Below are 13,929 nucleotides of genomic sequence, written 5' to 3' on the forward strand. Positions count from 1 at the left end.
GACTCTGTATGAACATTTTATTTGTGTGTGTGTGCGTGAGCGCATGGGTGGATGCATGTGTACAATGTCCATGATCTGCACCCCCCAAGGCAAGAAGAGCGACTGGATTCCTCTGGAACTGGGATCACAGATGGCTATGATCCACCATGTAGGTGCCACAGGAGATTCTGAGCCATCGCTCTGGCCCCACCCGCACCTTTTTGATAGTGTCGCCTGCAGTTCAGGCTGGCCTGGGACCCTGTGTTGCTGAGCATGACTTTGGATTCCTGATCCTTTCCTTGTTTCAAGGCTGTGGTGATTACAGGTGTGCACCACCACACCCAACCTAGGTCACCATTTCCTTTCTTAAATGGATAAAAGTGAAAAGCCAGTTTTTGTTCAATTAGTGGATGCGAAAACATGGCTGATAGCTTGGCAGTGGTGGCACCCGCCTTTAATCCCAGCACTTGGGAGGCAGAGGCAGGTGGATTTCTGAGTTGGAGGTCAGCCTGGTCTACAAAGTGAGTTCCAGAACAGCTAGGGCTACACAGAGAAACCCTGTCTCAAAAAAAAAAAAAAAAACACCCCCCCCAAAAAAGAAAGAACATGGCTGATATAATCATGATTCAAGGTTTTGGTATTTTGGAAATCATTTTTTAAAAAAGATTTATTATTATACATAAGTACACTGTAGCTGTCTTCAGACACCAGAGGAGGGCATCAGATCTCATTACGGGTGGTTGTGAGCCACCATGTGGTTGCTGGGATTTGAACTCAGGACCTTTGGAAGAGCAGCCAGTGCTCTTACCCGCTGAGCCATCTGGTCAGCCCTTGGAATGCATTTTTGTCATCATGTCCCAGATCTGTAATGTCCCTATCCTATAAGGTACTAACTAATTCTGTCTGTAGGACTGTACACTAAGTTTTTACACTGAGACTGGAATGATTGTTAATTTCTACTTGCAAAATAAAAACAAAAATCAAAACCAGGAGCTGGCCATGGAAAATGCACACAAGTGGGGCTATGTAGACAAGAAAATCCTCTTTATAGATAATACTTGAAAGTCACCCACCAGCACACACTTGGAAGACAGAGAAGCAAGAAAGTCAGGAGTTCAAGACTACCCTTTGAGCTGGGCAGTGGTGGCACACACCTTTAATCTCAGCACTTGGGAGGCAGAGACAGGTGGATTTCTAAGTTCGAGGCCAGCCTGGTCTACAAAGTGAGTTGCAGGACAGCCAGGGCTATACAGAGAAACCCTGTCTCGAGAAAAAAAAAAAAAAGACTACCCTTTGTCTCAAAACAAAATCCTCAACATGGGAATCTGCTCCAAATGTCAGGGAGAAATAGGAAGACATTACGGTTACATAGGATGAATCCAGTTCCTATAGAGTAACAGGCCTAAGAACGTTTGAGTGAACAGTCTCTCGCCTTAAGCACTTTTTAACTGTCCACAGAATCATATTTACACACATTGCTGTTAACTCTGCACAAATGTGCATGAAGTCTTTGGTCTTGTAACAAGGTTTATCAGATCTGCCTCTGCAAGGGAAGAATGGTACGTTCTTTCTCAGAGAGGCTGGTGCATTCAAACAAGCGTTGGATGTCTATCACGGGTCTCAACTCACTGCAGGGTCTCAACAAATAGTCCCTTAGTGGGAAATTACTCAAACCAGTTGCTGGTCCTATTTCTAAATATTTTTATGCCAGTTAAACTTCCTGCTTGAAGGATTCTTTGTAGAATTCAAAGTTTTGTTGTTGTCTATGTGACAAGCAAGGTGTTATGAAGGGCCATTTTATGTTAACTTCCAATCATTAACCTGGATATAAGCACACTTTAAAATTACTGTTTACTTGACCTGGTTTGGGTTTTAATGGCATACCTGTCTATATAATCCAAAAACATTTCACAAAAGGCTGGTCAAGATTTAACTACTGCCCCCTGGTGGGAAATTACTCAAACCTGTTGCTGGTCCTATTTCTAAATATTTTTATGCCAGTTTAACTTCCTGCTTGAAGAATTCTTTGTAGAATCCGAAGTTTTGTGGTTGTCTATGTGACAAGCAAGGTGTTATGAAGGGCCATTTTATGTTAACTTCAAATCTGTAAAGTCTCTAATTCATTAAACATAGGGCTAGTGCATCCCACATGACCCAGAATCTTAAAACATTTGAGAACCCTCTCAGGTCCTGCAGATTCACTATACATAATTAAGAATGCTGTGTAAGAAACTCACACAGCTTCAACTCTCCATCTTTAGATAGACTAAGGGTTCTCAAATAGCTTAGAAATTTGGTAAGATTCATTATTTAGACACATTTAAATTGGGAAAGAAAGGGGGACAGGCTCTTCATAGGTAGCTCTGAAACCTACTTTGTAGTCTGGCCTTGAACTCAAGGGATTCGCTTCTTGCCTTTATCTAGAATGTAGTGAGACTTTGTAGAGTAGGCTTAGGCTTTGTCTCTCGTGTGGTGAGACTGAATGTATATGGCCACCACAGCAGACCTTAAACACATTACCTTTTAATGTCTAGTGTGTGTGAAAGAGAGGACATGCAGGTGTGGAGGGGAGAGGACAACTACTGAGATTCATTTCTGTCACTTAGGTTCTGTCGGCTGATCTCAGATCATCAGGTTTGGTTCCAAGTGGCTTTTTTTTTTTTTTTTTTTTTTTTTTTGGTTTTTTCCTAGACAGGGTTTCTCTGTATAGCCCTGGCTGTCCTGGAACTCAGAAATCGCGATTGCCTCTGCCTCCCAAGTGCTGGGATCAAAGGTGTGCGCCACCATGCCCTGCGCACTGAGTCATCTTGATGCTGGCCCAGTCAGCAATTTTGGGTGGCGTTAGGGAGAGACAGTACAAATTATTTCTATATGAAATCATGTGGGATAGAAAAGATGGATATTCTTAAATAATTGAATGGTTTAAGTTTCACCAAAAATGCTTTCGCCAGCACTGCTTAGCTCTACATGCACACAAATTTTCTAAAAATAAACATGTTACTGTAGTAAGTTACATGTGACTCTGTTTGCATTTCTCTAGGGTTGGTGGGATGGTTAGGGGTAGCAGTGCAAGCAGTGAACAAGCCTGATGACCTACAGTTTGATCTCTGGACTCCAAGGTGGAAGAACCAATTCCTGCAAGCTGTCCTCTGACCTCCACATGCATGCTGTGTCAGATGCACTCAGGCACCACAAATATAATAACAACAACAACAACACAACAAACTATCATTTAGGGGTTTAAATAAAAATTTCAGGAATACTTTTTAAGAAAAAAATCTGAGAGGAATGGATATACAACTTGATACTGAGAAGTTAGTTCTTATGAAGTGTATTATAGGTTTATATATTACCAATTTTTATTGCCCAGCCACCAAGTGAAGACTGACTTTTAACAGAATAAGAGATCTTCAAAAATTCCAACACTTCAAAAAACATTACAAGAGGGTTAAATATGTGTATGGATTGTAAGGGATTAGCAAAATACAATCAAGTTGACAAGACTACATTTATTCTATAAGTTTTATTAATAAAAAGTTGACTATATAAAATGAGTGGCTGGGCCTAGTTTTCTACACCAAATATATTGGAAAAACAATTATATAGTTTATTGATAGCATTCCTGATAGGCATCTTAAGTTGACAGGTCTCTTCCAACTATACAAAACTAAGCCTTATAGTGATGGATGAGAATCATAAAAACTACCATAAAAAAAAGGGGGGGACGACTTCTACTGACTGTTTGGTGGCTCAAAGCCAAACCATAGGAATGCCACCATCCCAAAGGATATGAGAAAATATCCCAGCAAAACTTTGTATTGTTGATCCTTCTAGATTCACAACTATGCAAGCCAAAGAAATAAACAGACTAAGAATGCACCCACCACCCCCAAATAAATTAGTAAAAGTGCCATTAAGAATTATCAGACATTTTGTTTAAATACAAATTCAAATTTAACTCCAAAAGATACAGTAACTTTATTACATAAAATTTCTCCTGTGTGCTAAAAATGTTAACGTACAAGACATAATATATGTGTAAGTGTAGAGGGAACTGTGGTGGAGTTGTTTAATCATTTTCATTACTGAAGAACAATAGGCAGTGGGAATATATAAGCACGCAGAGTCCTCTATATTCGACATTGTTATATTACTGTTCAACCAAAATATACTACCATTCTCATATAAATGCCTGCTCATTCATCTTTTAAAAATAAAGTCCATTCTCTCTCCATAAAGCTTCCTGCAGGACTGACCACGGTCCATCCCACACTAACTGGGACACTCTCCATCTTTGGCTAGGGCCTCAGCACTGGAACACTGTGGGTCATCACACATCTGGTGCTTACGCAGCTGTTGCAGTCCATGCATCACTGTACCTTTAAAAACTTGTCCCGAATGTACCTTTGGAAAACCAAAAGACGTATCTATGGCAAAGTACAATTCAGTGATTCCACAGCAATTAGTACAAAACAGCTCTGTAGTGCAGCATCCGGTTTCATCTACCACGTTACTTCCAGATGGAATTCCAGTCTACTGTGCCTGAACAGCGAGAAAAGTCAACTTGTCTACTTGGTATTTCCTAAGGCAAAAAAATTAAGCACTGGAAGAAGACTTCAGAATGAAGCTCCTCAACTGTGGTTCTCATTGACAGCAACTTTGTTAACAGATAAATCAAGCACAGACACATAAAAACAAAAACAAAACAAAACAAAACAAAAAACCCCAGAACCTTCTAGCATTTCTAGACTGTGAACCCTTAACAGTCATGTATATTCAACACATGGACGCACAGAACCATGATCCTCTTCCAGGCTCCATGGAAAAGAACACTTGTTAAAAATAGTTCACAAAGTACCAAGGAGACAATAGAAACCCACTTCATTTCATTGCGCCCAAGGATATAACACAAAACATTGGTTTAAAGAGGTAGATGAAAAAGAAAAAGAAAACCAGATTCTCCATTCTTTGTCACTTTTATTCAGTAGTAGTTTTTTTTTTCCTTATTTTCAGTGCCAGACATGGCAAGGAGTGATTACAGCCAACTGTTATTAAAACATTTGTTCGCAACATATTCCCCCATTACCACTGACCCCAAACTGACTCATTTTGTGTGCTTTCGTTCTTCCTTTTTTGAATATGCCACCACCGAGACAAGGTGGAAAGGGCAAGGGTGAGAGATGGAGGGAAGAGTCCAGGAGGCCAGAGAGGAGGAATGCTACAAGCCACAGTAAGAATGAGCTGTATTTAATTTAAAAAAGAGGGGAGGGGTGTACCCCACAAATGATACAGTAATGAGGATACACAAATTCCATAGCATGACTGAAGGCGTTCACTGTGTTTGACGTCATCACAATGGAAGGCATAAAAAGTGGAGTACATCAATGCTGACACAGTCCAGTCCAGTCCACCAGGCAAGATGGTGCAAGAAGTCATTAAATTAAAAGTGCCCTTCCCTTCCCTAAATGGCTAGCAGACATGGAAAACAGCCTGGGATGCATCCACACAGCTTTCTCCATGAGGCTATCAAATGTGTTGTTGAATGGCACACTGTCAAACACTGGAAAGGGGCGCCACAATGGACCGCTCTCTTATAGGTATGAATGCTAGATTCAACTATCTCACTAAGCAGGAAGTGGCTCCTCTGCAGAGAATGCCAGCCTAATTCACTTTGTCTTGAAATATATACAGATTGTTTGTAGTCGCTACAGCAATGATGTTTTCCTTGGGATGCCAGGCTGTATGAAGGATTTTCTTGTTGAAGTCTAGGCTGTCAACACTTATTTCATCTTTCTTTCGCTTGCCACTTGCACAGACTTTGCGTGGCTTCAAAACCGTGCGAGGCTTATTGTTCTCTCGTGATGCTTCTAGGGTTATATCCCTCTTTGTGTTCCTGTCGAACATTCTGAAGAAATTATTGTAGGATCCAGTCATGACAACACTGTAAAGGCAGAACACCCAGTCAAACATGTTAACGAGAGAGAGACTGTGTTTACTGTAAGAAGTCAGTGACCATCCTGGCCCAGCACTTTATAGGAAGCAACTTCTCTTAAGTTTATTTGAGTTAGGACATAGAAGCTATTGATATTAAACCACAAACATTCAAACCCTCCTTCCAAAAACAAATCTAAAAAACTGAACAAAGTTGCCAGCACCTAAGCACATTTTTCTTCTTCGTCGTCTGAGTAACCTGTTTCTAAGGAAGCAAAGTTTCATGATGCAAATTATGGCCTTTCTCATCAGATAAATTTTTGGTTTTGTTTTTGAGATGAGGTCTCATTATGCAACCAAGATTGGCCTAGAAATCCCAACCCTCCTGCCTCAGCACTCCTAGTGCAAGGATTATAGGCATGGGTTTACTATGCCAAGTTCAGATGTTTCATGAATGTTTGTAATAGACCTGGTCAAAAACCAAAATGTATCGTCATTAACAGAAAATTATTGTACCTGTTATACAAATCAACTTTTGGAATCCTCATGAAACCAACAATGGTCCCAAAACTCAGTATGTAGATGACACTGGATCCCAGACCCCTTTGTCCTTCTCGATATATCACAGGAGACCTATTTTCTAAAATTACCTTAACCAAAAACTTTTTAAATTTTCACTAAATATCTTCAAAAGCAAATCTTGACATCTGAAACCTTTCCTATTCGGAATGTTGGTCCCTCAAAGAACAACAGACGATCTAAATTAAATTCAAATTGGTACATGTCCCTGGCAACAATGAAACTGTTTCTTTAAAAATAATTCACATTCCAGGGCTACATCAAAAAAATCCTTGCTGAGGAGATGAGAGAATCACATAAGCTAATCTGGTATAGCACTCCTCCCAGTATCTAGCTTTGCAATATTTGTATATGACATGTATTGAATGAAGAATTGAAATGCTCACACTGAGAAAGTCTATAAAGTATTTGTGTTATTGTCTAACACAAAATGCCAAGGTTATGAAAGACTTGAAAAGACTGAAGGACTCTTCTAGAATAAAGTAAACAAGCTGAGAGCTGTAAGGTTAAGAGCAGGTTTCTCTCTGGCGGGAAGGAACTGAGACCACCTGCTGGGCCAGTAAGCTCTGTAGGCAATACTGACTTGAGAAGCTAGCACTGAGGTCATAGCTGTGACAGACAGGGTCTATCCTTTAGGAAGCAGTGTGGGAACCTTGAGGGTTGGTGATTAAGAGCACTTGCTGCTTTTATAGAGGCCCAGGTTCTATTCCCAGCAACCCACCATGGCTCCCAACTACACCACCTTTTACTCAGTTCCAGATCTGCAAGCCTCTTCTGGCCTCCATGGGTACCAGGCACAAACATGCTACACACACACACACACACAGTCAAACATTCATACACATAAAATTAAAATAAACACCATAAGAAATAGTTTGGAATTTAGTAAGTTTTTTGAAAACAATCATTCCAAAAACTTTTTTCCTTCAATTCTATGTCTATCTGTCTGTCTGTCCGTCTGTCCGTCCATCCATCCATCCATCTATCTATCAGTTGACTGATTGTGGTTTGTGTGTGTGTGTTGGGGGGGGGGGTGTGTACGTGGAGGTCAGAGGACAACCTTTAAGAATTGGTTTTCTTTCCCTTTTGAGTTTCAGGAATCCAACTCAGTTTGTTAAGCTTGGCCGTCTTTTGCTCCATCAGTCATCCTGCCTACCCTCAGAAAGTGTTTTTTGTTGTTCTTTTATTTTTTAGGATTTATTTTTAATTTATATGAGTCCTCGGCAGCTGTCTTCAGACACACCAGAAGAGGGCATCAGATCCCATTACAGATGGTTGTGAGCCACTATGTGGTTGTTGCGAATTGAACTCTGGAAGAGCAGTTGGTGCTCTTAACCACTGAGCCAGCTCTCCAGCCCCAGAAAGTGTCCTTAATGTTGAGAATAACTTCCTTCATAATGGAAGGGAACTGAGAACTGCTAACCATAGACCACACCACACTTACACACCAGTATGTTCTCTTCATATCTGTCCTTCCTGGCCTCATGTTTAGCAGCAACATCACAAGTACTTAGCCAACAGCAGGCCTGTGCGTAGTGTGGCCAGTCTATTTTTGGGTCTCATGTAAAATTTGGTAATTACAACTTAAAAAGTAAAACATATCAAACCTTTTAAACTCAACTACTGTCAAATAAAGCACCTCTAATTGCTTTAGATATGGACTAAAGTAACTTCAAAATTATGCTTTAATCAGAACACAGTAAGCAGGAAGTGCTTGCCATAACATCCAACTGTCCCTTCTGTGAAATGAATGGAGTGGTAACAAGACACTGCATCAAGTATCTGCACCCTCAGCAGCTCTCCAAACAGTGCAACAGCAACCAAATGAAAAGCCACTCTTTTAACTAACTGCTGGCAGAGCAGAGCAGTGACTTTATTTTAATGTTTCTTTTATCATTGTCTGTGTTACTCAGGCTGGGCTCAGACCCCTGAGCTAAAACCATCCTCCTGCCTCAGCTGCACAAGGAGGTGGGACTACAGACACACATTGTACCTGGCTAGCAATATTATTATTTGGCTTACAAAGGGGGTAAAAGTTTTTAAAATGATAACTTAAGTCCAGATAGCTTCTTGCTATAGCTCGCCTTTGCTTTGCATTACTCTGAGGATCAGGGCTTAGTTTGTCATTATGGCTCTACTCATTACTAGTTATTCACAGCTACCTGGAAGGAAAGTGACTCTTAACTGCTTTCAAAAAAAGCTGAGGTTATATTTATATAACAAACAAGACAAATGAAATAGCCAGTTTCTTTCCTTACCTGTCAGACCCATTCCAACAACATTCAAATTTGTCAAATATGCAGTCATTTTCATACAGTGAGCAAAGTTTACTTCTGAGGTATTCATGTACCTGCAGAGAAAATATATACTAAGTTTATATCATTCTCTTCTCAAATCAGGAACATGACTAAAATTCCATAGACTTAGTGTTTATACAGAATTACACGTCCCTCTGTACTAAAGTTTGACAAACCCTTACTCACACTTTCCATGGCACAACTAAGAAATCCACCTTTCTGGGTATTGCAATGCACCCTGATAAGCATAAATAAAACATCCTACAATTACTCACTGAAGAATGCACAACCCTGCTAGCCCCAAGGCACACCACACATGTCTGGGGTCCACAGCGGGTGGTCTATTTAGGAAGAATATAGTGGTGTGGCCTTTTGGAAGAGGGTTGAGACTAGCAGTGGGCTTTGAGATTTTAAAAGCCTAAGCCAGGACCAGTCTCTCTCATCCCCTGCTTGCAAATGCTACTACTCCAGCACCATGCCTGCCTGCAGCCCACATTCCCCACTATGAAGACCAGACTGGCCTCACAGAGATCTGCCTGCCTCTGGCCCCTGAGTGCCTTGGTCATGGTGTCTCTTCACATCAACAGAACACTAAAGGAGACAACACCTAAGTCAGAAAGTATTTGAAAAGAACGGGTAGGAGACTAACAAAATAACGTTGGGGCAGAATTCCATTTCCACTTCTCAGCACTCAGCCCACGACTGCTAGTAAGAATGCTGCTTCCTTGCCTTTAAGTATCATTCTCTGAGCACAAATTTAACTTTGGCCTATTATTTCTAATTACATATACAGTGCAGGAAGCCTTTGGCTTAGTGATGAACTGATTTCTCTTGGCTTTCATGCACCTACATCATTCAATAAAAATCCAGTGGTGAGCAGTGAGATATGTGGCTAGTGGGTAATGCTTGCCATGAAGTCTGATGGCCCGAGTCCCAGGATACATAGTAGAAAGAGAGCAGAATCCTATAGGTTATTCTGACTCCCATGTGTGTGCATAGCATTTTCACGTACATATACAAATATATACAATAAAACATGAGTGTTGCTTCATATTATTAGGTAATGAAGATGTTAGCTCTTTTTGAATTATAATTCTACATTTACTAGTATTTCACAAAAAGAGTTTTGGAAAGCAAGTTGGATAAACATATAAAAGTAAGTAAATCTGCTCTTTAAAAGGTAGTCAAGAAGCATGGCACATTTCTGCACTGATGGCCCTTCCTTTGTATGCTGAGACAATTATTAACCATTTCTATTTTTGCTGAATGAGACCCTTAAAAGGAAGAAATGACAGCTGCCAATAGGAAACTAGTATTTCATTTGTTGCCTAGGTTGGTCTCAAACTTAGGGGCTCTAACAAACCTCCTGCTTCATATTCCTGAGTTCTGGTATTATGTGTGTGCACTGCATACTCAGACCTAAGCTTATTATAAATATCCACTTTATATAAGCAGTGAGTGATTCTAGCTGTGTTTATTAAGTAAAAATTTCTTTTTTTCTCATTTTTAGACAGGGTTTCTCTGTGTAGCCCTGGCTGACCTCAAACTCACCACTGCCTCCCAAGTGCTGGTATTATAGGCATGCACTGCCATCACCTTGCTAGTGGAACTGCTACTGACTTATTTGAGAAGTAAAAAAACATCAAGAATAGCCTTCAGTTCCACAGAAGCCAGCAAGATGACCAAATACAATAGCTCTGCCATGATTCTCAATCATTAATCTGATTCTACAGGCAGAAGAAGACTAACTAGCCAGTCAAGTAACATGTCAGGTAGGCCCTAACACTCAGCATTTCACAACAGTGCAGCCTCCCCAAACCAGACAAGACTATGAAGCTAGTCTCACTGCAACACTTGGAAAAGACAGCCACAACATGCAGCTCTCCTCAACATTGCCAACACATTCAAAACAAAGCACCATTCTCTCTGACTTTGTGACAATGCAACATATTTAGAGGTTTGAACAGCTAAGACTCGAGGAGTGTCTCCTAATTGTTCTGTATGCACCATGCATGTACTGCATCCAGACTGGTCTGACTGCTCTCTACACCCTGCTCCATAGGCCCTGCTGGCCTGGCCTGTGCAGCACTGTGCAACTTGGTTACTCCTGCCTGTGACGTCACAGATACTGGTCAAGGACAGAAGGTAGTTGACAGAGGGGAAAACCTGAACATACATTCTGCACTAGAGAGGCCTTTTTCTAAAGCCATATGCTGAGATTTCAGGTTCTTTTAAACTTGAGACAGTTAGCTAAAAGGGAGTCATATCTTGGCTGGTCAGATAGCGTGCCCTCTGCTAAGTGTCTTCCCCAGCCCTGCTCCTACCCACACATTTCACTTCCATGGACAGAGGAGCACACCAAGTTGCCAATACTGAACCACATGAAAAATTAAAAAAATTAAGTTCATGTACAGCCCTGAACAGACAATAAACTTTACACAGGCAATGGTAACACAGCTAGTGATGAACTGTGGATCACAGAAACCCTGTAAGGAGCACCACGATCCACTTTCCATAGGATACACTCTTCAAAAGAAACAAACTGCAAATACCTGGTATGTCTCCACGGGCCTGTTCTCCATATTCAAGTCCCAAATTTTGACTGACAAATAGTCTCTAGTCATCATATAACGACCACTATGGCTGAATTTTACATCAGAAATAGAGGAGATGATTTCAGAAAAAAATGACCTGTTGCTGGGATCTTCAGGTTCTTCAAACACTAGAAAAAGAGGGAAAAAAGTTTCATATTTGGGCTTGGATAAATCATTTTCTAAAGTAACCACTCAAGTTGAGGTAAAATCACAGGCTAATTCAGAAAAATTAAAACAATTTGCCAGCTTTGGGAACATGTTTTTCACAAAGTCTCTTGAGAGAAAATGATCACTACAAAGTACAAAACCCTGCTAATGAGGTAGGGGTCTGATTCTGCACAGTAGGACTCCCATGGGACTTTACTTCCCTGCACATCCTACCTCACTGCCTCTATATCACCACTCTGGAAACAACTGCCCATCCCACCTGCCACACCCATCCAATTTCTAGGATTTTGTCAACTGGCACATATTTAGGTTTTTCAATGCAACAAAACCTAGAAAACAATTTTATTACCCCTTCTTTTTGCTTTTAAAATATTTATTTTTATTTTATATGTATGGTATCTACTGATGTGTACCAACAGTGTGTGTAGTATCTGAGGGGGCCAGAACAAGGTGTTGGATCCTTTGGAACTGGTGTCACATACAAACAGCTCTGAGCTGCCATGTTCTTCACGGCTGAGCCAGCTCCCCAGCCTCACTCACTTTAAAGCCCATGTTTTCTCAACATTTTATAAAGATGAGACAAACCTTTCCTAGGGAGAAAATGAGGAATAAGAAGGGAGGAAAGGAAGAAAGTCCTAACTGCGTACCATGCTTGAGAGTTTAACTATCTGCACCCCCCGCCAGGCTTCCAGTGGAATAAACAACACACAGGCTCAGGTCAAGTCTGAGTAGATGACCATTTTAAAAAAAGGGCAGAAATGGACTTACGTTTCGAATGCCTGTCACAGAGCGCAGATGCCCTCATGTCACATAACCGAATGGTTCCTTTACTGCTGCTGTACACAAACGTGTTACAGCTGTTGGGGTGAAATTCTGCAGCTGTGATCACCTCCGTGAGCTCTTCCATATTGGCAGGCTTGATATCCACAATATCTAGATGGCATTTCATTAAGGAATCTACACTTGGGGAAGGGCAACTATCATCAAGTACTGCTTCTCAGTAACGACTCCTTGCTATGAGCAAACCCCAGAAGTGTTCAAATGTGTTTTCTATCTTTTTCTTTTTTACCAAGAGTTCTTCCCATCTATAGACAGGCTGGCCTGAAACTCCCGACCCTCCACTCTCAGCCCGCTGAGTGATGAGACTGCGAGGCAGCACTGTCACACGGGCAGGAATAAATCTTCAAATCAGTTCCATATTCTAACTTTCCCAATTTTAATTATTTAAAAAAACAGGGGATGAGGAGATACCACACAGATGGAAAGACACTATAAACCAAGGACTCAAAATATATCTAGGAGAGAAGATAAATCTAATGGGGATAGACATAATTTGATTTCTTTACCAAACACAAACTAAACAAATCAAGTGGATACTAAAACTCCTGTCTGTAATTTCCAGATGCCAGAGATTAATTCGCAAATCATCTGCTGATAAGTAGGTTTCATAATCACTATTGATAGAAATTGAGTTGATGTGATAAGTGTGGGCGTTGGCAAATATTCTCCGTGGACTGGCTTCCACCATTAGATCCATGGGCCTAAATACGGGCACCTGCCGATAAAATAGAAAAATCCACATTTACAAGTGTAAAATCCTTTTAAACAGTATTTAAGAGTCACAAGACCATGATTCTACTTTTGAGAAAACAGGGCATAGAAGAATACAATTGATAATGAGGTTCTTTTTTTTTTTTTTTAAGCCACTGATGTTGGTTCTGTTAAGCACTGAACTGGGAAAAAGAAAAATAAACAATGAACAACCTACCTTCTTTTCCAGGAAGAAACAGTACTAGTTTACAAGTTGTAGCTCTGGTATAAACTAGCAAATATTTATGGTTTCAATTAATGAGACTAAAATGAAAAAGCCCCGTTTTTTTATTCTTAGCAAAAACTCCAAAGCTCACTATGTAACAAAAACAAGGATCCAACCCTGGAAGTGAAAACCAGCGAGCAGCACAGTATAACACACAGTCTCTGTGCGTCCCGCTCTGACTTCAGTAACAGGGGGACCTCTACAGAGTTGTTTCTGGTTCAATGGAGAGATGCAATGTCCCATAAAGAACTGCTCACCAGCTTGGGGCTAGGGTACACAAATACTGACAAAAACCCAATCAGAGGCTTTTTTTTCTCCTTTCTTTGAAGGCAGGGTCTTCTTACATCTCTGGCTGTCCCAGAACATACTATGAAGACCAGACAGGCCTTAAAGTTAAGAGATCCACCTGTCAGCCGGGCGCACGCCTTTAATCCCAGCACTTGGGAGGCAGAGGCAGGCGGATTTCTGAGTTTGAGGCCAGCCTGGTCTACAGAGTGAGTTCCAGGACAGCCAGAGCTACAGAGAAACCCTGTCTCGAAAAAAACCAAAGAGAGAGAGAGAGAGA

At 40.9% G+C, this 13,929-nt stretch overlaps 1 protein-coding gene across 2 annotated transcripts in view; it reads right to left on the reverse strand.

The window, feature by feature from the left end:
- Positions 1-3,316: 3,316 nt before the first annotated feature.
- Positions 3,317-13,929, reverse strand: part of Ppp2r2a (protein phosphatase 2 regulatory subunit Balpha) — a 58,642-nt gene continuing 48,029 nt past the window's right edge. For both annotated transcript variants that reach the window (XM_021181967.1, XM_029468831.1), the window contains 5 exons: positions 12,926-13,103; positions 12,317-12,481; positions 11,339-11,508; positions 8,748-8,839; positions 3,317-5,920 (listed from right to left, as the gene is read on the reverse strand). In XM_021181967.1, the coding sequence (XP_021037626.1) occupies positions 5,641-5,920; positions 8,748-8,839; positions 11,339-11,508; positions 12,317-12,481; positions 12,926-13,103 (885 nt within the window). In that variant the 3' untranslated portion in view covers positions 3,317-5,640. The remainder of the gene's footprint in view (positions 5,921-8,747; positions 8,840-11,338; positions 11,509-12,316; positions 12,482-12,925; positions 13,104-13,929) is intronic.

The sequence above is a fragment of the Mus caroli genome, chromosome 14 (assembly GCF_900094665.2).
Source record: "Mus caroli chromosome 14, CAROLI_EIJ_v1.1, whole genome shotgun sequence".
Lineage (NCBI taxonomy): Eukaryota > Metazoa > Chordata > Mammalia > Rodentia > Muridae > Mus > Mus caroli.